General features: G+C 44.1%; 1 protein-coding gene across 2 annotated transcripts in view; it reads left to right on the forward strand.

The window, feature by feature from the left end:
- Window positions 1-27,139, forward strand: part of CAB39L (calcium binding protein 39 like) — a 902,920-nt gene that overhangs the window by 343,220 nt on the left and 532,561 nt on the right. For both annotated transcript variants that reach the window (XM_086934975.1, XM_086934976.1), the window contains one exon: window positions 19,719-19,855. In XM_086934975.1, coding sequence (XP_086791101.1) covers window positions 19,745-19,855 — 111 coding nt within the window. In that variant the 5' untranslated portion in view covers window positions 19,719-19,744. The remainder of the gene's footprint in view (window positions 1-19,718; window positions 19,856-27,139) is intronic.

Genomic DNA, 27,139 nt, shown 5'->3' on the forward strand with positions numbered 1-27,139 from the left:
TTAAATAAGCAATATTCACTTGTAGCAGAGAAGGGTTTGGCAGAAAAAGAAACACACACATATGCAAGATTTATAAGAAAGAATTCTTATATTTCAAATCATGAGAAGTGTCCATATTTACAACAGCAACACATATACAAAAGATTGTATGTACAGTGAAAAGTGCAGTGCGTCCCAAGTGATTGTGTGAACACAAAACCAGAACAAACACAAAAAATAAAGGGTCTATACAAGTGAATATTGCTTATTTAAGCTGTCAAGTATTGTATTCTTGAAATTCGTATGCCACAGGAACCATTGTTCTTTGGATATACAGTTTGCCCTGGTTCCGCTGTGAGTAGGGTTCCCTTGTTTCCCCTTTTCGCAAACCTACCTAGCAGGCAGATTGCAATCGAGGCGTATAGATGCTTGCCAGTCGGTCATCACAGTTAAAGGTTGTTTTTTTTTTTTTTTCTTTTCTTTTTATTATTTTAAGATATTAAAAGATTACATAACAATTCTTAGCAGAATTCATCAAACATGGTGGATTGAATAGAAGCAGCATCAACTTCACACAGGTAAATTCACAATATGCAATATGGTTAGATGGAATGTAGATTCGGTACATCGTGCGGGCGTACTTACTGCTCTTCACATATCTAGTTAAGGCAGTTGCTAGGTAGAGCAAAAACAATGCACTAGGCAGGTTACAGAAACGTACAAGGAACTTCGATATCACACCAGAGTCTGTTAACATCATGACAAAAGGTATGTAGGACATAACTAACACCGCGTTAGGCTCATTATAACAATAAAGCACATGTGAAGTGGTAAATGCAGCATGAATGTCCAGCATATTACACTTCTCTGAAATGTGAGGACCTTCATTGCGTGATTGCCTCAGGCATTTCAAAGTGGGATTATGTTGAGTGTGCGAGAAGGTAGCCTTGCAGAGGACTCCATATATCTCTTGGCCTCAAGGCACTGGGCATCGTTTTGGAATACAGAGTCAATTGTTCTTGGCAATATATAAAATCGTTAAGCCATTCCTTGAACTTTGGCGCCCGTCCCGTACCCCACCTGCAAGCCACTCTACGCTTAGCTAGCAGCAATGCAATGGCGAGATATTGGCGACCATCACAGTTAAAAGTTCAGAGCAATATGGTTGGATGAGGAGCCATTCCGACACTATATGAAAGACATCTGCTGCATGTCACCATTCCCCTGTACGTTTTGATAGTTGTGCTGCTGGATAGAGAAATGTAAAACGCAAGAAGTTTAACTCTGTACATTGGTGACTGTTCACCACTTGTATATTGCAAAATCCATGTCGATTCATTATCAGAAATATCCTCCCCAACCTCTGTTACCATATTGTTTTGAGTGTGGCCATCGGTCAGGGCCGGACTGGCTGTAGCGGGTACCAGGCGTTTCCCCGGTGGGCCGCTAGGGTGGGGGCCGATTTTGGGCACATGGGGTCCGTTTTTGTTACAGGGCCGTTTTTGCAGCAATAGCTGCAAAATCGGCCCTTGTAACATAATCAGCCGAAACCGGCCCTGGCAAACAGCCTGGCCACTCCCAGGGGGGCTAGCCACATGAGGCACAGGGTCCCATGAGGCACAGGGTCAGACTGATTTGCATATGGCCATGTCTGAACTGGGGTGGTGGAGTGAGCTAAAGCATGATGTTGGATTAAACCCAGATCAGTTGACTGGGGGTGAGTGTTTGATTTGCTCAAACGCTCTGTCCATCATTCCCTTTGGTATCGCTTTGTTTTGGTTCCCAGTCCGGCCCTGCCATGGGCATGTAAAATGTGGGAACTAGTGGTCTGAGCAAAGTGTAACAGCCTAGCGCTGTACCTCATGAGTCCCTCTGATCTAGGAGGCTCAGTCGCACCATCCCCCTATGCTCTTTTATTACCTTTGTCAAGGCTTTGTATAACAGAAATTGACCAGTATGCAAACCACAGTCTTCTATAAGGTCCTCAAATGTAATAATACGCTCCAGCATTGTAGATCACACAGACTGGTAATACCAGCCCTTGTCCAGGGTTTAGTGGCATGACATTCTGCCACAGTCCCCAGTCTCCGCATAGCCTGGGAGTAGGGCAGAGCCAGTCCCAAACTTTTTGTGTATTTAACCCAGAAGGATTTAATCACTTGTAGCAATCTTAGTTATGAGATTCCTGATTTTGTCCTGCTATACATCTCACAATGAGATTCATCATATCCAGTCTCTTGCGATCCATCTTTAATGGCACCCATTTTTTAAACATATTTTATTGAAGGTTTTTCTTCATACAGCAGCATTACTAAACTCAACACCCTCAGTCACCAAATATATCTTCAGTTATACCCCAACATAGTCAAGTACTTACCCCCCTCCCTCCCCCAAATGGTGCGGGCGTGTAATTTCAAGAGGATGCATCATGTGCTGTGCAGCTGTCAGTGAAGGGTACTCAGCCTAATGGAAACTCTAGTAGTTATTCTTGTATTCCTAGTGCTCTAGCTTTCCTCGTCTATCTGTAGGTCTGACAAGGCCTGTACTAATGCTTCCCATGCTCTTGTGTGCTCCAAGGCCTTTTCCTGTCTGGAATTTAATGGCAGCCATCACAACATCCAGACCAGCTAAATAGTAGATCTCAAGATTGAGTAAAGAAATTGTTTTACTTTTTTTAAACTTTGTTTGCTGCATTTACGCTACAAATTACAAAACAGTGTGCAGAACAAAAGATCATTGAAGTCAAATCAAAGTAATGGCATTTCGATAAAAGCAGTATCAGAAAATTAAGAGTGAGCTTCATAATGCTCTTACATTCACTATTGACCATACAGTCTAACAATGTGTTAGTGATTGTGTAATAGCTTGGTGAAAGGTTAACTTGTTAGGGATACACCGGACAAGCCCCTTGCATACTGCCAGGGCTGTTGGAGGGATCAGGATTACAGCTAATAGAGCACAGGATGCCATTGCCCAGTTAAGGGGACCAGAAACTGCCCAGTGGAGTCACATGGGGGTTCTGCAGTGCAGTCTCATCTCAGCAAGTCTGTTAAAAGGTATCCGATAAAAGTTCAGCGACATGTATGCATCTGCTTAAAAAGAAGGCTAATGACGCCTAAGCCAGAGGCTATGAGTGGTTAACTTCCTGCATAGTTCAGCTGTAAACTAGCCATTTGCCTCTGGCAACATGTGGAGCACGCGCCACCCCTCGCACTCTAATAGGGATCCGTCAAGGGGAGCGGAGCCTGAAGCCTCTGATGGTCTCTTTCTTTCTAAGTTTCCACTAGGAAGTTTCCTCAGGAACTCGGTGGCCTGTTGCGGTCTTTCAAAGATGCGCTGTTTCCCCTGGATGTAGATCAGCAGCCAGGCTAGGTATAACATGACATACAAAATATTCTCATGCTGTAACTTTTGCTTTACAGGTAGGAATTTGCGTCACACCTCCTGCACTGTGATGGTAAAGTCTGGAAACTATAGAGAGAAAGATCCCCTCAAAGGAGAGGGGGCTCTTCTTTCAGGCTAAGCGAAGCGCCGTATTACGATCTCTACAGTTTAAGAGGCGGGTAAATATAGGCCTGACAGGTGCTCCCCGGTCGGGGTCTGTTAGCAAGAGACCTGTGCGCGCTCTCCACAATGGGCATTTGTGAAAAAGCGTCTGCCCCAAAGAGAGTCACCAGTAGGAATTCCACATATTCTTCCATCCTACTTGCGTCTGCTGATTCAGGTAAATCCACTATTCGGCTATTATTGCAGCGGGAGCGTGCCTCTAAATCTTTATTGTTCGCAGTAAAGACTTTTAACTTGTTTTCAACACTGGGGCAATAGTTCTCCTTTGGATGGTAGCTCATCTTACACATTGGAAATGAGTTGTTCAGCCTCTGGCAGCCGGTTGTCGTGTTTTTCCAGATTCCGCAAAATCCTATCCATAATACTGTATCCATTTTCATCTCCATGGGTACTCGGCTGGCCAGTATGACTTGAAGTATGGTGCGCATATTCAGGTCTCCCTTCGCTCCCTCCTACAAGGTATCTTTATCTGCAGGTTCAGAGGTTGCAGGTGTTGTGGAGCAAGTGCTTTTACAAGCAGAGGAATGGAGTTTGGCCTGTTTATTGTTGGATTTCCCCATCTCGCCTGTACACCATTAGTGGTCTACTTCGCTCAGCACTAGTCTGCCAAGGCAGGTTAGAGAGGCTGTTTGGCCGCAAAGGGCAACCCTCTAAGTGTGTGTAGCAGTGGAGGGGTGAGCATGGCAGGAAAACATCCAGCGTAGCCAGTTTCCCGCAGCAGCCCAGATGCGCCTGGTCGCGCCTCGCCCTCTGTGCAGGTCATGCAGAGTGAATAAGCTACAAGAGAGATATGAGTAGACACAGCTCCAGCATCCCTACCCTAGTGACGGGGCCCAGCACTGCACTCAACCTTGCTTTGTCGCTCCACTCCGGCAGTCCCAATGCTGGAGTTGGGACTGCATGTGCAGTGCAGGGTAAGGTATAGCCAGCCCCTGTGTTGAACAAGGATGCACATCTCAGCCATGCCCTACTGCAGCAGTTTACGGGCAGGATCTCCAGCAGTCCACAGCTTGCTGTCTCTTTGTTACTTGATTCCACGTAGGGAGAAGCAGGTTGGCACCCTCAGCATATTAGGCCAGGGCTCGGCTAACCATCAGTCGCGAACTGCCCAGGGGCTGCCAGACGCCACAGCAGTCTCCACTACTGTGTCAGAGTGAGTGGCATTGACTACAGGTGGGGATTGTGGGATTACGCTCCCCTGCACTCCGATCAGAGTTTGGATTGCACGGACCAGTCGTCAGCCCCACTGGGCCATTATTACGGGTGCTCATGCCATGTTGGCAACTTGGATCCAGAACCAGGGCAGCCAGCATAAGTCCCATTCTGCATCAAAAGCAGTCTTAGTGAAAACGGTCTCTCACTCCCTCCCCCTTCAACAGTGGCTCCTCTGCAGCCCAGGAACCAAGGATCATGTCGGATTTCAGCTTCTGACCGCTGGAGCCTCTCAAGAGTGCGACCGTCTTGCGTGCTGGCTCTCTAGTGCCCCTATAATTAAAAAAAATTATACACATCTTTTTATGCAAAGAAACAAGTAACAATGGGAGAAATGTTAGGTTTTGTATTGTTTACAATGATCAACCCTATCCCACCAGGGTCTTGGTTATTCTGCACTATATAAAATTGTAAATAAATAAATTAGATATTGAACCCCAGCCATAGCTAATGCACAAAGGAGCTCTCACATTGACAGCTGTCAGGCAAGTAATACACCCAGACATGTTTTATTCCATTGCATTTGGGTACTTGTAGTAGTTTGTAGTCTATTAAAAACGCTGGACTAAAATCAAATTAATGCAAAGGTAAAACAGAATTGGACTAGCTACTCACACCTGATGTGAAACTCTACATTAAAAAAAAATGTTGAAATGCAATATATGTAATGGTATTTCTGTAGTGCTTCTCAAATCCAGTGCATGAGGGTCTGTTCATAGCAGTAGGCCTGTCAAGAGAAAGGGCCAAAATTATAGAGATTGCACAAGCACTTGCTATGAATAACGCCAGGAATAGGTTACCCTGGTAACAATGTAAGGCTATCTGTTTTAGCCTTTGCACTTATTTCTGTATTCATTTTTGTTTAGAAATTAAGCTCTTCAGTAATTGATAGTCGCTAACATAAAGTAAATGTTATGCGGATGCGTTAGACAGGGGTGTGCTACTGGCTTCCACAAGGGACGCACTGGTTGTTCCCCTCCCGAAGACAAATTCTCCAGAGGCACGCACATGGGAGTTTCAGCCCCTATCCATGTTGTACGTAGATTTCAAAGTTCTGAGAAAAGTCTTAAGCTACGCAGCTTTTACCTCATATGTCACGTCTTATACACGGGGACCAAAATGGTTTCATACCAACCAGTTCCACCTCTGGCAACATTTGTAGGCTCTCTCACGTCATACATCATTCTGAACGGGGCCTCTACCTGGAGACCAGTATAATGTCGGTCGACCTAGAACAAACATTCGATTCGGTGAGGTGGGACTTCTTATATGCCACAATGGAACGAATGGGGTTGGGAGATGGATGGATTAGATGGGTGAAGTTGTTATATTCACATCCAACTGCACAAGTCAGAACAGGTGGGGTGATAGCACACTCATTTGACATTCATAGGAGTACTAAACAGGGATGCCTGCTCTGGCCATTTAGCCACTAGCAGAACTCTTTAGACAGTGGGGACGCCACCGTGGTTTGTGCCTTGCAGGGAGAGACCATGTCATTTCCCATTTTTTTTAAACGTTTTTATTGACATTTTCTCTTTTTTCATACCCAATATACGCTTATAATTTTTGCATCACGTTTGTTGCATATATATTATACATTTCTACGTCAGCTATTTTTGTGTGCAGTAATACAGTTAGGTCAACTTGTGTCTAAGGTGGGGATTGTGTCTGCATGTGCTAATGTTCATGTTTTTGTGACTTGCGATGCATGCCCTTCCTCTATGCTGCAGTCTGAGAACTACCGGTATGCTTTCATAACTGTTAACTTTTGGGTCTAATTTGGGTTAACTGTGGGGGGTTATGGGTTGTGTTCAGCCAGGAGTATTCGATTTACGGATTATGATGACATTAGCTATATGTGTCTTGGTCAGTGGGAGGTTGTAGCAGCTTCTACTGGTCTTTCCTGTATATTTGGTGTCTGTGTGGGCTGCAATGCAATGTTCCTGATATGGGGCTGACTGGTCTCTCTGTGTGTTCCTTCAGATGTATTCTGGTTCGTTTGGGCTATCTGGGTCTGGGATGCCTTGGGAGGTCCGTCGCATGTTGTCTGTTGTTTGAATTGGTGTAGGAGTAGAGCCCATTCCATGGACATATGATGTTTACGTGTCCCTCTAACTTCTTCACTTCTTATCGCTTCCTCCTCTGCTGCACTCCACAGGGGGTCCCACCAGGGCTCTCCAGTACATGGCTATTCCTCTTTTGGCCATCAGTATTGACAAGGACATGAAGCGTATCTGTACCTTGTGTGTCTTCCTAGCCGGAAACTCCCAATGTGCAAGCCTCCCATGCGCTCATGCCTGGTAGGCCTGTGGTTTCCCGCAATGCCTTGTGTACAAAGCTCCAGTATGATTGCAATGTGGGGCAGTTCCAAAACATGTGTTGAAAATTCGTCTTAGGGGCTCAGCAGCGGTGGCACAGGAACTGTGTGTCTGCATAATATCGTTGGAGACTTTTTGGCATTAAATGTGCCCTATGAAGGATGTAAAACTGTATGTTTTCAAAGCGAGCATTTCTGGATACCTTTTTCGGGTATCCTATTGCTTGTTCTCACTTTTTGTCATGTAATGGCCGTCCTATATTCTCTTCCCATGTATGTTGCAGTGGGTCCAGTGATTTGACTGTAAGTTCACAGACAGCTTTGTAGAGCCAAGTGACTAAGTGTCTGCCCGCCCCCTTGTGCAGGATTGTGTGTATTACTGGATGTGTTGCGGGTCCCCTTCGGTTAAATTCCAAAGAGGGCGGTAGCTGGCAATAATTTGTCTATGTAGTAGGAATTGCCTTGTGGGAAGATCATAGTCCTTCATTAATTGGTTGTACAGATGTAATTGTCTGTCCTGGAGAAGGATTCCATCTCGGTAATCGAGTGAGCTGTCCACACCTGTAGGGTCCGGGCTGTATAATATTTCTCGCTCCTAGGCAGTCCTATCAGTGGGAGCAGTGAAGAGTTGAGGGGCTTCCCTGCGGACATCCGATGTATCCTCTGCATTCATGTGCGGGCTATCGTTACCTGAAGTGGGTACGTGTGTGTGGGTTTAGTGCCGGGTAGTAATAGGCGATGGATTGCTGGCAACGGTATTTGCCCTGTTGCAGTAGTGGTTTCTCCTAGGTAACGCTCTGCCGTCCAGTGTGAGAGCCACTGCAACTATGCAGCTAAAAAGTATGCCTCGAAGGAAGAGGTTCCCACTCCCCCGCGATCGGAGGGTAATTGTAATTTGGACAACACCATCCTATGACGGCCTGTGCCCCAAATTAGAGAGATAAGTAATGAGTCTAACGCCCCAAAGAAGAACAGAGGAGGGATGACTGGGAGGTTAACAAAGTGATATAATAATCTGGGTCTTATAATCATTTTAGCCAGGGCCACTCGTCCAATTGGCGCCAAGGGGAGCGTTTTCCAAAAGCCCACCGCCGCCCTTATTTCTGCCAGCGCCTTACGGTGGTTTCTCTCATATATTTAGTTAGGGGACTGATATAGTCGGATTCCCAGATATTGAGGGGCCATTCTTGCTCCAAGTGATGCACTGGTCCCCTATTGTAATGGTCTGGGAGAGGGGGGCGAAGACCGGGCTCAACGGATAAATAGTGGATTTGTCCCAGTTTACTTTATTTAAGGGACCTAGCAAATGTTTCATTGCCCTCTGGCTGCTCTGTGTCAGGTTTTTATATACCTCTGAGTAGTAGCTGTGGAACAGTTCTAGTATTTCTGCCTGTGAAAGGACTAGGTTCCGAGTTGGACCTATTATTTCTGTGATGGGCTTTATTTCGTGTCTTGCCAGGCCAACCAAACTAGTAGGGTCCCGGCTCTGTCGCCCTCCCCGTGTGCCCTTGTCGCATACGCCTTAAAATTATATCTACGTAAATCCAATAATGTCTCCACGTATACCGTTTTTGCTACCGCCACCTGGGTCGGGGTTGCCCTGTTGGCGTCCGCCTCTTTGGTTGCAGTCGCCAATATGGTTTCTGCCCTTATTGCCTGTTCTAGTGTTTTCCTGACTACCACTATTTGCTGTATGCACTCTCCCCTGGCAGTCACCTTAAATGTGTCCTATTCCAGAAATCTAGACGCCGTAGTACCCGCATTTGTTGTGAAATATTCCCGGATACTATTCCCTTATTCGTGTCGAAACACTTGATCAGTCAGGCATTCGCGTGGTAGTTTCCACTTAGGTAACAGAGGATGAGGGGCCTCCATCTAAGTGTGAAGATGTGTGCATCGTCGTCCAAGAGGACCCTTCCTAGGTAGCCTGAGTGTTGAATTTTGAGGACTATTGTTGCGGCGCAGAGAAATCTATCCAGTCTTACCCGCAAGTTGTGAGGGATGGAGTGAAATGAGTATAGCTTTGTTGTTTGGATGTCGTACTCGCTATGCATCCGTACGTGCCCAATGCGCAACCCATTCTCTGTAGCATTCTGTTTGTTTGTGAGTTGGAGAGTGTATGGGTGGGGGATGTCACTAGTCTAGTTGAAGATTTAATACACAATTGTAGTCGCCCAGGTAGCCATGGAATGGATGTGTATTGGGCTAGAACGCCCTTGAGATGATCCCAGAATTTGTAAATTTTTATATATGGTTTGTGTGGTCCGTTGTAACTTTGTGTGGCCTGTTGAAACTTCTACGTGTGGATGTGGTGTCGGTGGAACTCTTGCGTGTCCCCATATTGTAAGGGTATTTTCTGCCTCTGGGGAGGACTGTCTCGTTTGGACCAGTGTTTGCAAGGCCCCGATATTGCGCTGACGTCCCATGCTTGGGCTAGTTGATAGGGAATCTATGGTTTGTTGGCTGTTTTTTTTGCTTCGGAACTGAGGACCACTTTCCAGATTTCCTTGGTTGTCCCCTCTTTTCCTCCCTCTTCTTTACTCTCGTTTTATCAGCCGCCGGGTCTGTTTTCTGTTTCAAGGCACTATCCCCTGTGCTGGAGGATCTATGCAATGTTTCCTCTTGTCATGGTTTAGGCCCTGATTATGCTGTCTCTCACAGCGTCTGCCTGCAAGTCTTTTGGGAGGCCAAAGTGGCGGTATGCAGCGATCTCCTGTGTCTCTGGGGCATTTTCCGTAATTCCTTGGGTGTGTGTCGCTTAATTGCTGCTTTCTGCTCTCCCTGTGGCTGAGTGTTGGCGCTTCCTCCTCTCCCCTCACACTTATGACTCTCCTCTGTGTGGTTTCCTGTATCGGCTGCCGGTCCCTCATCTTTCGCTCCTCGAGGCCTGGCACCGAGCACTCTGGCTCTTGAGTGATGAAGAGGAGGCGCGGGGTGCCCTAGGTTCCCCGGTGGCCTCTCGGCGATAAACTGTAGTCTGTTTATTACAGGAGGGTTTCTCCCTTTTATATGGCTACTTTTGTGCTGTTATGGTATGGGCTTCCGCTGGCACCACTACTTACAGATTGCACCCCCTTTAGGTCGTTCTCCATCTGACCTGTATTTGTTTATACACCCAATGCTCCGTCTCGCACATCGGCGGGGCCACCATTCACTTTCTGGGCGCGGCCATGTTGAGGGTAGCTTCCATCCAGCCCTGTCCCTGGTGGTGGTCTTTTTTTTGGGGGAGGTCAGCCGAGGTTTCCCGCACTTTTTAAATAATCCAGCGGTACAAGATTGGCACCTCACTCAGCACTCCGGCTCGTTACCACTGTTGGACCAGCATTCGCTATCCGGGCGCGTCCATTTTGAGAACGGTCTCCGTCATGTTCAATACTTTATTCGCTTGGCGCAGCCATATCGTCCCTCAGTTTCTGGTTCTCCTCTCCGGGTGGGAGCTATGCCGTTTAGGACTTCGTCCTCACAGCACTTTTGGGGCTCCACCGACACCTATTATTGCCGATAATCAGGCCGTTGCGCAGAGCCTCAGGAAGACGCGTTCACCATCATGACCCTCTTGGCCACGCCCCCATGTCATTTCCCTTTATGCTGACGATTTGCTGCTGTACAATGAGGATGGAAGTCAAGGGGTGAAACAGGCATTAGCCATTCTAGACGAGTACTCTGTCTTGGCAGGTAATAAGCTCAATAAAACGAAAACCCATATCTTGCCACTAGTGAGCTAATATGAATGCCCCGGGGGGCCTGTGTGTGGGCCTGACCTGGTCCACCCGCTCCTTCAAATACTTAGGAGTACAGGTATTCCACACTGTGAAAGACCTAAGGGATGGCAATCTGAATCCGGTCATGAGATCTATCAAGATGTGTCCAATTTTGGCACTCGCTGAAGTTACCTCTGACGGCCTGCATAGTGCTGTCTAAAATGATCATGCGTCCCAGACTCTTATATTATTTTGTGATCCTGCCGGTGGTGCTCTCACCCTCATGGTTCTTGGGCCTAAATAAGCTGCTCCGGTAATTGATTTGGGATGGAGGACGGAACAGGGTCTCATTGACAGTTACTACAGAGGGCGTCAGAGGAGGGAGGAATGAGTGCCCCAGAGTTTGAACTATATTACCTGTCCGCTCAGCTTCAATGGCCAGCTCAATTGCTGGACGGAAAACAAGGATTGCTGCTGGCCAAGCTCTTGCACCCGTCTGTGATTACCCCAGAACCGGGTGTGTTGTTACAGACAGCATTGAGCTGTTGGAGGAGGTCCCCCTGACGCACATCCGGGGCTCCTGTCTATGCACCAAACCTACCTTTGGTTGGGCTTCCTAATGCTGTTCCACTCACCCCATTCTCTGGGCTTCAGCTGTCAGAGTGGATGTCTGCTGGGATCATCAAAGTGGGAAACTGCTTGCAACAGGGGATATTGATCCCCTTGGATGACTTTTTATCCCAACATGACCTATCCTTCGGACAATTGTCTACTTACCACTCAGTGGAGCGAACATTTAGGGATCTATGTCGGAGCGTCTGGCAAGAACCACAAACTCATGGGGTTCTCCAGGCAGTGGTAACGTTAGGGACAGCTAGACATTAATTTAGTGAAATGGCTCTACAGAGCATTACTAGAGATGGTGAAGATTCACTTAGACTGAACGCGCAAGAGGTGGGATGTGATAATAGGGAGAGACCTACTCGACAAAAATGGACTCTGGTCTTGGGGAGCCCGAAACAGGTGTCCAGGAACACCAAACTAAAGCTTATTCAATTTAATTATATGCATATGGGTTACTTGACACGTCACTGACTGAACATTATGTACGGCTGAGAGGTTTGTGGCTGACCTAGATGTGGAGTACGAGATGCAAGGTTTGGTCACATGACGGGGGAGTGGAGGGCAGTGTTGGATCATGTCAACAAGACACTAGCTTGCATACTTCCTTGCTTGGCGGAAGTCTGCCTCTTGATCACGTGTTATCAAGGTCTGGGAGCAGACCAAAACGCGTTGGGTGGTTTTACTCAAAAAAGCAAATAAAAGAAGTTAAAAACTTGACCAGGTATGTGTTCCCTTTTATCCGGTGCTGAGGTGCCACATTTATTTTGGGGGGGATAAATAAATATATATGTGTGATCAAGGCAGTTTTCACCAAAACGTGTCACAGCGAGATCATGGATTAAAAAAATAAAATTACCAACATTTGTGGAAGGCAGCTCCTGGATTGAGCACCCTCAACACCAGCGACACTCTAAATTTGCTCACCTCAAATGTCTGCTTTTCTATCAAAGTTTTTAAGCCTAGGATTAGCACAGTGTTATCCACGCCGAGATAGAAATGGACAAAGTCTTTTGCCATTTGTACAGCAAAGTCTTTAAGCATAGGATTAGCACAGTGCTATCCACGCCGAGATAGAAATGGACAGTCTTTTGCCATTTGTACAGCAAAGTCTTTTGTCATTTGTACAGCAAAGTCTTTAAGCATAGGATTAGCACAGTGCTATCCACGCCGAGCTGTAAAATGACAAAAGCCATTTACCACCCCAGGCACAATATTACAGCTTTGGATTGGTAAAATACCACCCAAGCCATTATATAATATATAATAAATGTTGGATAAGTCGTTTGGGTTACAAGCCACATGCAGAAAAATAGTATTTATACAAGCATAATAACCCGTCAACAACATTCTACTTATGTTGCTCATATCCATTAGATATTAAGCACTTGTCACTTTAAAAGAGCTGATTAGAGAACAAATCCTGGCTGGGAAGGGTTTTGCGAAAATGCAGGAAATGTATTCACTTAGTAAATTTTCACATAATGTTAGTGGAATGTGATCAAGATTGAGAGTAAGGGAATTGTATTGTGATATGCAGCAATTTTAATGATTAATCAGGAAATTTATACTGCTTAAATGTCAAATAAGTATTCATACAAATACAATAATCAACTTGCACAGTCCGAAAGTCTGTTATCCGTACTCACTAATCACATGTTGAGCACTTGTCACTTTAAAAGAGCGATCATCAATCACAGCGTTGTCATGTGATCCAGGCTGGTAACGGCTGAAACGCGTTATGGTAGATGAAACTAATTAAAAAACAACTTAAGCACTCAATTGTGGTCTGCACTCGTTTCTCTTACCAAGGAGGTATATGCGGCGAGAATTTTGGATATATATATATATATATATATATATATATATATATATATCTTTAACCTTCTGGCGGTCGCCAATAGGTATATATCGTTAGGACCTAGTTTCCATAGGAAATCCGCAACATTCTATTGGGAATAACTTTGGCGCCGGTTGATGAATCTTCGCAAATTTCTCAAAGAAGATGGCCCGCTCCGTCCCTGAAAGTTTTGGGGGGATTCGTCAAGTGGGGGCTGAGAAAAAAGGGGGGTCCCAAAACGTGTTTTCCCCATATTATTTTCCTTAGGACGATTAGACACGGCTACAGCCCGAACGGCTGAACGGAATTACACCAAATTTGGCAGAGAGGTAGAGTTCGGTTGGCAGATCGCCCTTTTGCTTAAATGGTGTAAACCCTCCAGTAGTACCTGAGAAAATCAAAAGGAAAAAAATGTATATATCTATAAGCGCGCACTCCACACGTACCGTATACGTTGGCTGCCAATGTCTGTCAACACTCCAAAACAGAAATTGTTGGTAGCCATCTTGTGCCTCGGTAGACTGAGGCACAGGAAAGCAGAAAATCAAATGTGTAGAACTCAAAAAGGGGGCAGGGTAGAAGCACCCTGACCCCTAGGCCTGCTCAGGGGGTCCCACAAGGACCCCCCAGGCCAAAACATGTATTACATTTTTTTTTAAAAACGCGGGGTGTACGCGTACCTAAGCAGTGAAACAAGGTGGAAAACACGCAAAGGGGGCAGGGTAGAAGAACCCTGGCCCCCTAGGCCTGCTCAGGGGGTCCCACAAGGACCCCCAAGGTCAAAAATGTTATTTTTTTTTAAACCGGTATGTTTATTTAAAAATTACCCCCCAGGGGGACCAAATCGCGGCGGCATAGTGATAAGTAAGTGTGGGGGTGCCCAATCCCCCCCACGCTGCCCCGGCGACGGCCGCCCTCTGGGGAAAGCAAAGCAGCCCCCTGGCGCATACTGGAGGCTCCTGGTGGGCTAGTTGCCCCCCAGGGACCCCCAGTATGCAAGGGGAATTAGTTCCCCCTCTGCAAACACGCCCGGGGGCTGCGTTGCAGAGAGGTGAAAAAAGGGTGTGGCCTCATTACATCTCTCTGCAATGCAGCCCACTGGCTTATACTGTAGGTTCCAGGTGGGCTAGTTGGCCCACAGGGACCCCCAGTATGCAAGGGGAATTAGTTCCTCCTCTGCAAACGCGCCAGGGGTTGCGTTGCAGAGAGGTGTAAAAAAGGGTGTGGCCCCATTACACCTCTCTGCAATGAAGCCCCCTGGCGCATACTGCAGGTTCCAGGTGGGCTAGTTGGCCCCCAGGGACCCCCAGTATGCAAGGGGAATTAGTTCCCCCTCTGCAAACACGCCCGAGGGCTGCGTTGCAGAGAGGTGTAAAAAAGGGTGTAGCCTCTTTACACCTCTCTGCAACGAAGCCCCCTGGCGCATACTGGAGGTTCCAGGTGGGCTAGTTGGCCCACAGGGACCCCCATTATGCAAGGTGAATTAGTTCCACCTCTGCAAACACGCCCGGGGGCTGCGTTGCAGAGAGGTGTAAAAAGCGGCGTGGCTTCAATACACTTCCCTGTGGCGTGTTTTAAGTTGGGGAATTAATTCTTCTTCAATCCAGAGGTCCCCTAGAGGGCAACTAGCCCAACCGGTATCTCCAGTAAGCGCCATGGAGCTGCGCTGCAGAGTGTTGTAAAAAGAGGGCGTGCCCTCTGAACACTTGCCTGCAAAAATGTAGTAAACCAGTATAAAAAAAATAACAATTAATACATTTAAAAATTGTCATTTTAAAAAACCTTCGAAATTAAATGAAAAAACCATAGGTTTCAGGCCTGATATAGTTAGGAATTAGTATTTAAAAAACCATTGAAATTCACAAAAAAAAACATAGGTTTCAGGCCTTATCAAGTTAGGGATTAGCATTAAAAAAACCTTTGAAATATATATATAACTGCAATATATTTTATTTCATTATGAAAATTCTGTAGTGTCTGAAAGGTAACTCCAGTAGGAGGTCTTATAGACGTCAGTGCTTGCTAAAGCACTGCGGGAAAGCGTTCCTTCTTCTTTAGGCACTATAGCTGTTTCAAATCTTTTGGACCCAAATCTAGTTACATGGGAAACGTAAGATCATGCATTCTTTTGAAGTAAACGCTTAATTTAATTAATTTTGCGTAAGCCTTATTGGACCCTGTAAGTGGCTATGTTTTTTATGTGGCCTCTTCATGATGCTTATTACCTCTTACCATGTTTACAATTTAAATGGTTCAATGTTTGCTGCTAACTACCTAACTATCCTGTGGGCATCCCCTGACATCTTAATATCTATAATTTGTTTATCACTACTCCTCCATTAGTACGTTTACTTAGTTTCGTTTCGCTGTCACCAATCATAGAAATATTCTAGGCTTAATTCACTTTAATTTTGTTTCTCCTATTTTCTAAAACGTTGTTTCTGTCCAGTAAGAAAGCTTTTGTGTGAAAACTTGTATTTCTGTCTTGGAGAAATTTACTTTAAAGGGGCATTTTTCTGCACTGAACTGTTAGTGATCTGCTTAATTACTGTATCTTTTTTCTGTCCGTTTTGTCTTTTAGTTACTGCCTGACTGAAAAATGCATTACGTGTCTGGCTCATAGCAGATTATTCTGTTTTCATGGAGAAAGGAGGATGTCTTTATATTGATGGGGGTGCCAGGCCAGAGGTTCTGTAATTTGTAATTAGCTACTTGAGAAACTTATCATTCTTCCAAAGTAAGGAAGATGGGTAAATTCACTTGCTAGGCTGCATTATTGACCGATATCAAGTGAAAACCTTGAAAATGCTTTTATAGTAGTAAAAGCTTAAATCAGCCTCTGCATGTCATTTGGAGAGCAGGCTTCCTACTCTATCTTTAGTTATCAGAAATGCCATAAAAAAACTTAGGACACTATGCTTTTTATTCATTATTATTTTCTGCTATTACAATAAATGTTTCTAAATACTCTCGGTTCACTGTTCTTGAAGGTTAAACTGGTTTCAGGTTTCATTCTTCAAGTGAAACAGACATAACTCCATCGCATTTACTTAATTCGTGTCCTGCTAGTCTGTCACAAAAAAACGTTAAACATTACTAGGTCTTAATTCAATTCACTTCACCATGGTCTCTGTATCGCTGAACCGGGAGTTCCTAAAGTTGACAAAACAAAACACATGATCCTAAACATGGCTCCCTGCTATAAATTGATGCCAGGCCATTCTGGGGCCAGGATAACATCATTGGATGTTACTGTATCTTGCATGTTGGTAACAGACAGCCCACTACCACAGAGTCTTCTAAAACCACTCAAATTAGAACAGCTGCCTGGAGAAACATCAAAAAGCAATATTGTCACTTTGGCCCAGCCATCCTTAACTCAACCTTCTAATGTCACAACCATGAGCTTAACCTCAAAGATAAAACACATTCTTATTTGGTATTCTTAGACCTACAACTCGAGTCCCAAGTTTCCCTGAATTTGTTTCTTTTTGTGCATCGCTCATTAGCACTTCAGCACTTTCAGGCCCTCATCAGTAGCTCTGATTCCACACTCCCTGCAGATCTAGTAACATTCCTTCTGTTTTTTTTTACCTCTGCTTTTTCTGCTTTCCTCGTAAATCTAAGACCTAGTGGGCCCCCGTGCTTTGTGGGTAGGTTAGTATAACTGGACATGCAGTTCATCTTGCCATACTTGCTAGCCCCTGATGGATCATCTGGTACATCAAATCATGACAGTACACTAGTGGTCAGCTTTGAAGTGCACTACTTCCAGGCCCGCAGGTGAGTATTCCAGACAGTGTTCTTGGTTGTCCCTTTTTATTTTCCACCCACATTTCTGATCTATAGATGAGAAATGTGATTCATCTGAAGAGGAGAACCTACATACTAACAGAGTATGCTTAACTCTAAAGGAACTAGACCTAACTCTTGAGTTGATGGCATCCTATTGTATTTAAGCTCACTGTCCCAGCTGGCAAAGGTATTTGTGAGACCTATAATACTCCTTCATATACTTTACATTGTGAATCGGCCACATAATCTTTAGACTAACCACAAAATTAATGATGGCTACCTTTATTCATGATTATTCTTTTGACATGTAGGAAACCATTTTCCTACTCCTCTATATTATAAACTACGGGGACAATTCACTAAGACGTTTGCTAGTCGTACGGAAAGTTACTTCACATAATCATAAATATCTTTGTGATTCCTGCATCTGTTGAAGTCAATATTTGTGCACTCCTAGAGTCAAAAACTCAAGGAGAAAGTGCAGCTCTTGCCTGTACATGGTCACATGGCCAGGAGCTCAGCAGTGATGTAATACACTGGATAATATGGTCAGTGATAAGCCATTAACATGAAGATGGAGTAGTGACTATTTCTTTTCCTTAATTTCGGATGTTTAGAAAATAATCACTTACCTCTCATTTTATGACTGCAAAAATATGAGGAGTCAGTGTGACTTAGAATACACCGCTATGCGCAAAACAATCTAAACTGAGCACTTTAGTCTCCCAGTGAAACTTCACACCCACTTCAAAGGATGGCTGTACTCAAGGAAGTGAACTGCAGGTTCACAGAAAGGTTTTGAATATCTGCCTAGTGGTTTCAGAGCGGGGTTTTCATCATCTTACCATTCCTTATATCCAGTCCACTTTTACAAGCACAGTTCTGCATTATGAAAATTAAATTGAATATTCACAAGATAGCTCACTTTTTATATGAATCTACACAAGTCACAGTTTATTCTCATCATAGAACAGTTATGGAGACTGTAAGACTGATGGCTGTGGTCTCATATTAGTGTCCTAGAACCCTTGTGTACATCCCTTCACCCAAATCGCTAGGATTAGATTGACCAAGAATTCAGAAGAAATACAAAATGAGTATGTCAATATTGCTTTCTGTGCGACACAGTAGCTAGAGCTCACTGATCATCATCCTGTATTCAAAATAAACTAATACATTAACAAAATGAACGAATAAATCAACAAATATTCTTGCATAGTGCAGTTCTGCAAACTGAATCATTGGAAAGTTAAAGTTCCCTGTGTTGAAAGAAATACATTTGGAGGCAGACCTGCTCGTGCGACTTCTTCACAACCCACACATATGATTTCTACACATCTGCTCCAACACACTCAAAGTTAAATACAAATTAATTTTGGCATGGCTCATAGTAAAGTAAAGACAGATGCTTGCATAAAACAGAATGGATTAATGTACCATATAGTGAAGTTGCACCAAGATAAGCTGTATTCTAGAAATGAACATGGACATCAGCGAACAGGTTACAAATGTAATGTGGAAAGGTATAAACCTGCACTATTGTATTATTGTAATAGGTACTGTAGGTATTGTATTATTGTAATAGGTACTGACAACCAATAGCTAATGTTAAATAGTCGAACTTGGACCTGTATGCATATATACCTGTATAAAAGCAACTGTATAGAACGGAAAATTAATAACATTTGTTATAATAAAAAAAAGATGCTTGCAAAGGAATGCTGCTTTTCTGGCCTAGGAAAGGAAGATGCCTGTGCCTTTTCATCGTCCATCCTGATCCTTAGACGCATTCAGTGTAGCAACATGTCATGAACTCTTTCTCATTGTGTTCACTTCTTTGTAGATTCAGCATTTCTGCCTCTGCTTCCTGAAATTCCTATACCTGTTTGCAGTAGTCTCTCTGTGCCCAGAGTTGTATTTCTTGCATTGGAAATGTTGTCTCTTGTTAGCTAAAATCGTTTAATCTACCAGATACGAGTTACCATTGGGGTCTTTGCCCAAGTAGGAACATAGGGTGTTTAAGGCAGAAGAGCTCTGCGTGTGCCGACTGGGAACATGACTTTCCCTTTAGTTGAGAGTTTGACTGTCGTGTAAGAGATTGTAGTAATCCAAGCTGAACTAGCACTAAACAGTTATTAGTCGCCAACTGATGTTGGAAATTTTGGTATCTCAGAACACTTAGGTTTAAAACAGTAATGCAACCTTTATTGTTCTATTGAATAAATCTCTGACTGTGAAGTCAAATATTCAGGAAAAACGATTATATAATCGAGGTGTGGAAATCAAGGTTCAATGACACAGAGGTAATGTAAATCATTGTGTTTGTAGATGCGTCGGGTAAGTACTAGATTTATTTACTACTAACATTTTCGAAAGCATCTGTATTCATTCATTATGCAAATACGTGACGATTAATGTGAAGGAAAGGGTGAATAAAATCATTAAATTATACAGGAAACATGCTCAAGTACTACAGATCCATGGGTAAAAATGCTAATCCTCTTGTTCGTTGGTAATGTGAATGGAATACTTATGTCAGCGTTCATGTTCTAGAATTTCTGTTGTTAAGTAATTTTCCATTCACCTTTGTGCATTTGAAGAACACGTTGCTTTAGCTGCCTTGAACATTATTGTTAAAAAAAGGTATAGCAACTGTAATTGACCTTCTTTTTTAATATTCCAGACAAATAAGAAGAAGCGCCGGACAGTATGAAAAAAATGCCTTTGTTTAGTAAATCGCACAAAAATCCAGTGGAAATTGTGAAAAACCTAAAAGAGAACATGGCAATACTGGAAAAGAACGACAAAAAGACTGAAAAGGTATGAGGCATTATCTTTATAGGTTATAACAAATTATAATCAGGTGGTAAAAATACGAAATTAAATATATGCTGGGCATTAGAATCTGTATCACAGTGGCCAGCATTTTGTGTAAATTATTAATATGCTTGGTAGGATGAAGCTGAAGTGAGTTTCCCTTTTAAATGAATGTAACACTTTACAGTTGTAGTTCATACATAGTGTGTTTTCTTTATTTAGGTGAGAAACGCCGAATGCTCATTTTAAAATAATAATTTTTGTTAGACAGTCAGTGTTATTTAGGGGCGGGCGGAATTTGCATAGTCGCGCTACACAAAGCTCCGCAAAACAGTAAACACTCTCTGTTAACATGAAAAAGTTTGGTGAACACGCGGAATTGCTTGTTCCACCCGTTCCTGATGCTTTTTTCCTGTTCGCAAGCTCTGTTTGCGTGCTCGGGGGGGGAAATATCATGCAAACACGCATTTTGATAGCGCAAACAAGCAAAAGATTCCGCCAAGACGCGGATCGCAGAATTTTTGGCAATTCCGTGGTCACCGCAGAACGCAAAATTAACCACATTTCGCAAATACCGAAAGCGGAATGGAATTTACTGCCCAGTCCTTGTATTATTAACATTTGTAGGTGGAAATCACAATGAGTTAATTGTACCTCTAAAACCCTCCTTTATAATCCGGAATGCTGAGAAAGGTTTTGGTTGTTTGTAATGTATTGAGTGTATGTATGTCCATGTGTGTGTGTGTGTGTGTGTGTGTGTATATATATATATATATATATATATATATATATATATTTATATATATATAAATTACAATTTGTTCTTATTGTAAATGCATATGAGTACATAACAGCAATGCATATCATAGTTGGTAATGTTCTAAAGACAATAAAGATCTTTCACCCTGCCCATAATCTATGAGGTCAAATGCTTTTAATGTACTTTTTTGTAACCCGCGCAACAAAACCCCAACATAGAGTTCTTCCCTTCCCCCTTCCCGGTGCTAGATATCACAGTAGTAGGATAGTATTCCCGCCCATTACATATGTAGTATTGTATATTGATTTAGATTGCAACAACAGACAGCAAGGATGGTGACTATCTAAGGGTTGCAATGAACTAAAAAATGCTCAACCTTTGTTTTTTGGATGTTTGATGTTACCTAGGGTTGCCCCCTATATCGCAACAGGTGTTGCATTAACAAATTAATCTTTGTCAGCTGAAGTCAGGGGCGAACTGTATGTCACACGTTTAACCCTCGGCAGGTTGAAGTTAACTTTCTTGCCTGCTACAGTCTCTAGGAATGTTCCTTAATTTTCTAAGTACCTACCTGTATTTCCATCCAGTCTGACTTCAGGCTTCTTTGTATGGAAACAGTTTCAGATTTTTTTATTGTATTTTAATACAAATGTAATACTGTTGTCATTTATTGTATACAGTGATCATATTCACTATTACATTTCATAGTCAACACGTCTAAAACTTTTCGCTTCAGGCATTATAACCGATGACCGATAATCAACCTAACATTTATAACTTGTTTAACTAACATTTCTGCACTCGTCCCTCTTTTGATATGTTAGAGTCTTCCACTCGTTCTGTGAGTTCTGGGATAGTGGCTCCCATTCAATACACATTTTAAATATTTCTTGTAGGCTAGACCAGGTGAAGCCCTCTCCTCCGTTGCCGTATTTTCTTGGAGACTCTCCTGCACAGAGAAAAGCTGTTTCACAAGTAGTTTTGTTTGCACTTAAAGATGGGCAGTACCCTATTCCTCAAGATCATGGGGGCCTGATGTCTGGTGGATTAGTCCACATATGGACCATAGTTGCCTAAATTATTAGATCCACGACTAATTGCTCATCTTGTCATACCCTTTTCATATAGATTTCCTCTGCAGTGTTGACTCCACCATATCCTTAAGCCATCCTCCAATAGATAACGGACTACTACTCATCCATTTAACGGCTGCCCTTCTCTTAGTAAGGACGAAGCCCCGTAATATACATTTCCTGCTAAGTTGTTTTTTTTCTTTTTGGGAACTAGGCACAACAAACATTGCTTCTTTTTAGTGGTACATTCCTACCCATAGACACACTTAATTTACCCACCACTTGCAACCAAAATCCCTGTATCCCTCGGCAACTCCATGTCATGTGGGAGAAATGTGTCTCCTCTCCAAGACATCTAGGACATCTAGAAGAGTGATGGGGTAAGTTTTATTTAGTCTTATTGGAGTCAGATACTCCATTTGGACATAGTATTACTGTACGAGTTTAAAGCAAACACGTCAAACCTGTTTTCTCCCCGATAATATGTTATTCCAGACCATTTTCCGTAGTTGGTTCGTCCAGCACTTACTGCCATCTCTCCAATACATTTAACTGCGCCATGGGTATGTCTGTGTATAGCGCGCTATTTAATGTTGTTATCAGTTTCCTACAACCAGACAAGGCTCATAATGCCACTATCATCTGCTTGGGAGAAGGCATTTTTGGAAAGGTGAGCCATATTTCTCTGGCTATAACCGGAATACTGGCAAATTGCAAGAATGCAAAATAACGTAGCTACCGTAATGGAAAGTTTCAATTCTATGAAGGACTCTGAGGCAAGGATTATGCTTTCTTTGTTCACTTTATTTTTCACAGCAGCCATTTTAGCATCACCATAAAAACTATCTTTCCCATGAACCTAGGGAAAGAGAACACAGGACATTATCAAATCAGCATAAGTTAAGTCCCATAAATGTTCTTCCTTTATCTTCATGCCCCCTCTTTCTTCGCGTGACCAAAGTCCGGTCCTCCTCTGAAGTTATTCCTGCTGGTTCGATTCAGTCCCCGAAGAAAAAAACTAAATATCCAGAAATGAATCTTACTCTTAAGAGTTCTTGCAATTTGTAGATACAATAGGGTTGACCAAAACATATCCTTAACATCAATATTGTTCAGAATACAATATACAAACCATAGTTCACAAATGTCCATAAAGAACTGCACTTACTACCATACGTTGTACAATGAAAAAAGTTATTTGTCCCACTTACTGGGTGGGATAATCCTCGCCTCAGAGTCCTTAATAGAATTGAAACTTTCCGTTACGAGATCAGGATTATGCTTGTTCACAGCTTATTGACCACAAGGGCCCATATCCATACCCTAGGAGACAAGAGATGACAGGAAGGTTAAAACTGAAACAACTCCAGATCCCATGGGGTATACATCCCTTTAAAGAGGACAACCCAGCCATTTCCACCATACTAAGTGATAGCCTTTGGTGGTGCTTTCTGTCCATGCCTTTGATAAGAGGCATTGAGCCTCTTTCAAAAGCCCTGGGACCTTACATCGTTCCCTGTAATCCTTGAGGCCATAAGAGACAGATGACAGATTCCAGAGGGTGCGTGTTCCCTGGGGATCCAGGAGAAGATCTGGGACTAGGGAAAAGGATTGGAGAATCCCAAGAAAGTTCCAGAATAACTGGATACCAGACTTCCGACCTCCAAATCCAGGTCATCACCACATGGTCCGCTACCTGTCACCTCAACTGGGCCAACTATTGTGTTATCATCAGGAATGGTGGACACGTGTAACCCCTCTCCTGGCTCCAATTCGGGAGAAAAGTGTCAGTTGCCCCCACTAGGGGATCCAGTTTCCAGCTGAAGAATCTCTCCAGAGGATGATTCAGCTGTGAGGCAAATAGATCCACCAAAAGGGACCACTTATTGATGGCTTCCAAAATTAAGGCATGCATTTTCCAGAGGCTCGAGTTTTGGAGGTTTCTGGGATTCCAGTTCACTACTTTGTTGCCCGTGCCCGGGAGATATTCTGCAACTAATGAGATGTTGTGGTCTAGGCAAAAATGCCATGAACTCTTGGCTAACTCAGCCAGTGCCTTCGAACCCACTCTGCCTATGTGGTTGATTGGAGTCATCACCACAAGGTCCGCTATCTGTCGCCTCATCTTAGCTGACAATCGTGTGATCATCGAGAACAGTGGAAATGTATAACCCCTCTCCTGGCTCCAATCTTGGAGAAAAGTGTCCATCGCCCCCGCTAGCAGATCCAGTCTCCAGCTGAAGAATATATCCAAGGTGGTTATCCAGCCATGAGGCAAACACATCCACCAAAAAGGGACCCCTTTCTTGTTGATGGCTTTGAAAATCGAGAGACGTAGTTTCCTGACGCTCGAGTCTTGGAGGTATCAGGAATTCTAGTCCGCCACTTGGTTGGACGAATGAGATATTGTGGTCCAGGCCAAAATGGCACAAACTATTGGCCAACTGCACCAGTGCCTTTGAACGAATCTTGCCTAAGTGGTTGATATACCGGACTGCAAACACATTGTTCATCTTCAGGAACATGCAGCATTGGCTTTTCTTTTTGATCCAACACCATACGGCAAGGAACCCACTAGGAGTTTGACACAGTTGATGTGTAACTGTCGTTTTTGAGAGGACCACTTTCCTCCTGTGGACAATTCGCCGCAGCAAGCTCCCCAACCTTCTTTTCTGGCGTTTGACTCGATAATAATATCTGGACACGAACCAAAGATTGATATTTCATTCAACACCTCCATGTGTGTTAGCCACAATTTCATCTCTTCTTTGGCTTCCTCTGGCTTCCCCTGCGTAGATGGTGATCCTTCATTCATTGAAATGCCCGGTATTGGAGTGGGCCTGGAAAGATGGTTGAATCGTCGAGAAAAATCAGACGACCAGATGTGCTACTTGCTGCAAAGAGGTCTGTTCTTTCACTAGTGTCTTGTGGAGCTCCTGTCTGACTTTCCCCACCTTTGTTGGAAGGCTCAAGGTAGCCTGGCGGGAATCTATGATAAACCCTAGAAAAGTCATCCTTTGGTATGGCGTAAAAAACTACTTCTTCACATTGATGACAAAGCTCAGCCTTCCCAACAGCTGCACTGTGGTTTAAAGAAGTGCCCGAAGATTTCTCTGGCATTGATCCATAATGAGGATATCTTCCAAGTAGACTATCAGGCGTATTCCTTGTGATTGCAAACACTCCATGGCTGGCTTCAAACCTCGGTGAAGCACCAAGGCGTGGATGAAAGACCGAAAGGCAGGGATGCATACTCATATGTTTTACCTACCCATATGAATTGGAGAAACTGCCTCTGTGGTGAAAAGATCAGGACCGTGAGATATGCATCCTCCAGGTCCAGCCGGCCCATCCAGTCCAAGGGGCGGAGAGTAACTTGCAGAAGATGTAGTCCCTCCATTTTGAAGTGGCTGTAGACCAGTCACTTGTTGAACTACTGTAGATTGATAATCGGATCCCCACTAGGAAGAGGTGTCTTACAGATCCCCATGGATGGGGAGAAGCATGGGTGTAAGCGCCTTTGGATGGCAGTTCTTCCATCTCCTGAGATATCAGGAGAAAGTCTTGTCCTGATAATTTGAAAGGCCGAGGGAGTTACCTTTGTACAGGAGTGTCATAGAATTCAATATGGAAATCTATAATGGCTTGTAGGACCCATGCATCCGATGTGAGACGTCCCCAATTTCCTGCAAATTGAGCCAAGTGCCCCCCACTCTTAGTTAGGAAGAAAGGAGAACACTGACCGGAGCCATTGTTGTGGAAGTTCCCACGGGGTCCTCCTCTACCGCCTCTGTGACGCATTCCTCTGGAAGGGTAGAATTTACCATATTTGGATTGGTCTTGCCATTGTCCACATCGAGAGCCTAGTTCACTGGAGGGGTGGGTTGAAGTGGTACGTCTGATGAGCACCCTTTACTTTGACTGGCCCCTGAGAAAACTCATGGAGGGGAAATGAACTTCATTGACACCTGGGATTTCTTCAGTGACATAAAAGACAACACAAACATACCCAATTCTTTCATGAAGGGATCTCCAGAGTCCCCCCCCTGGGCGACAGGGCTCGCTTCAGATGAGGCGAGATTGCCCAGTTTGGGATACACTTTTATCAGTAGTGAACTCCTGCGCTTCGTGGACAGAGCACAGTTGGCATTGCCCATGGAAATGATCACACGTTGTACCCAGCCAGAGAGAGTGTCAGGGAATATGAGTGAACCAGATTGTTTTGCTTCCTCAGCCATGTCAAGGGTTTTTGTAATGGTTCCTACTGTGTCTAGCAACTTCTCCTGGCAGGATCACCGAGAGGGGTCTATATCTTTCTCAGGATCTCTAATATATTTATCCAAGAAGGTAGCCATCCTGCCACCTATTTCAGGAGTTCAGGTTACCTTGCCCTTCAGAGAAGGGCGGGGGATATTCCTCCTGTAGGTGAGTCCGGGTTTCTTTTTCCAGCGGCTTTCTCTCTCGACCTGCAACAGAAGTTGCTACCTTGGCTCCTGGAGCCCATTCAGAAAAGCAAGGATGCACCAACTCTTCCGGTTCCAGCTTGTCGGAGGTGGAGCTGGCTGCGATTTTGGGATAGACGCATCTGGGTCTGGGGACGGACTTCATGACCGGGAAAGGCCTGGGGCCCCATCTGAATTACTGTGAGAATCCTCTTCTCGGAAATCATCCCCTTCAAGGGGAGGTGAGAATGCCCTCAAAGACTGGGGTATTTAAGCCCTGGAGAAACCCCAGGAAGGGTCATGGAGTGAAACTATGGGAGGTCCGACAGCAAGGGCAGGGACAGAAACGCCCTTTTGAGACAGCCAAATGCATCCGTGCCCACACCCTGGACATGTTTGCTTTTCGCCCCTACCTTTTGGGGGGTTTTAACAAGCATGGACGTCTGCCGCAGGGAGTCTTGTGTGAGGGATAGGGAGTACATCAGGTTAGCAGAGGCAGCCTGGTGGAACGCCATCATCAGACGTTTGCATTCTAGAGGAGCTATGGCTGAGGCAACTGCCTGATGTATAGACATGTCTACCGCATTGCAAAAGTCATCATCAAAGCAGAAATAGGGAGGTTTTCCCTCTTCACTCCCATATTCTGTCCCAGATTGATGCATTTTTTTAAAAGTTTGTTTATTGAAAGTTGAAGATTAAAATATGCAGCCGTTTCTGTAACAAAGCATCACATGGACAGATAATTGTATTTGCAAACGAACAACCACATGAGAGGTACAAGGATTCGAATTTTCTGTTACAAAGAACATAGATCAAGCGGGCCATAGTCAGTACAATACAGTAAACGGACAGGTATGTCCAATAGGAATAAGCAATAATACGGTACATTTCCTCGCAACACAAAATATAATATTATCAACACAATTGTAGGGTAGACATACCCATATATGCATACATTTAGGAATAAAGATAAGCATTCAGCGTATAGCAGTTGGGCGTAGTAGGCATAAGC

The sequence above is a fragment of the Lissotriton vulgaris genome, chromosome 8 (genome assembly GCF_964263255.1).
Source record: "Lissotriton vulgaris chromosome 8, aLisVul1.2, whole genome shotgun sequence".
NCBI lineage: Eukaryota > Metazoa > Chordata > Amphibia > Caudata > Salamandridae > Lissotriton > Lissotriton vulgaris.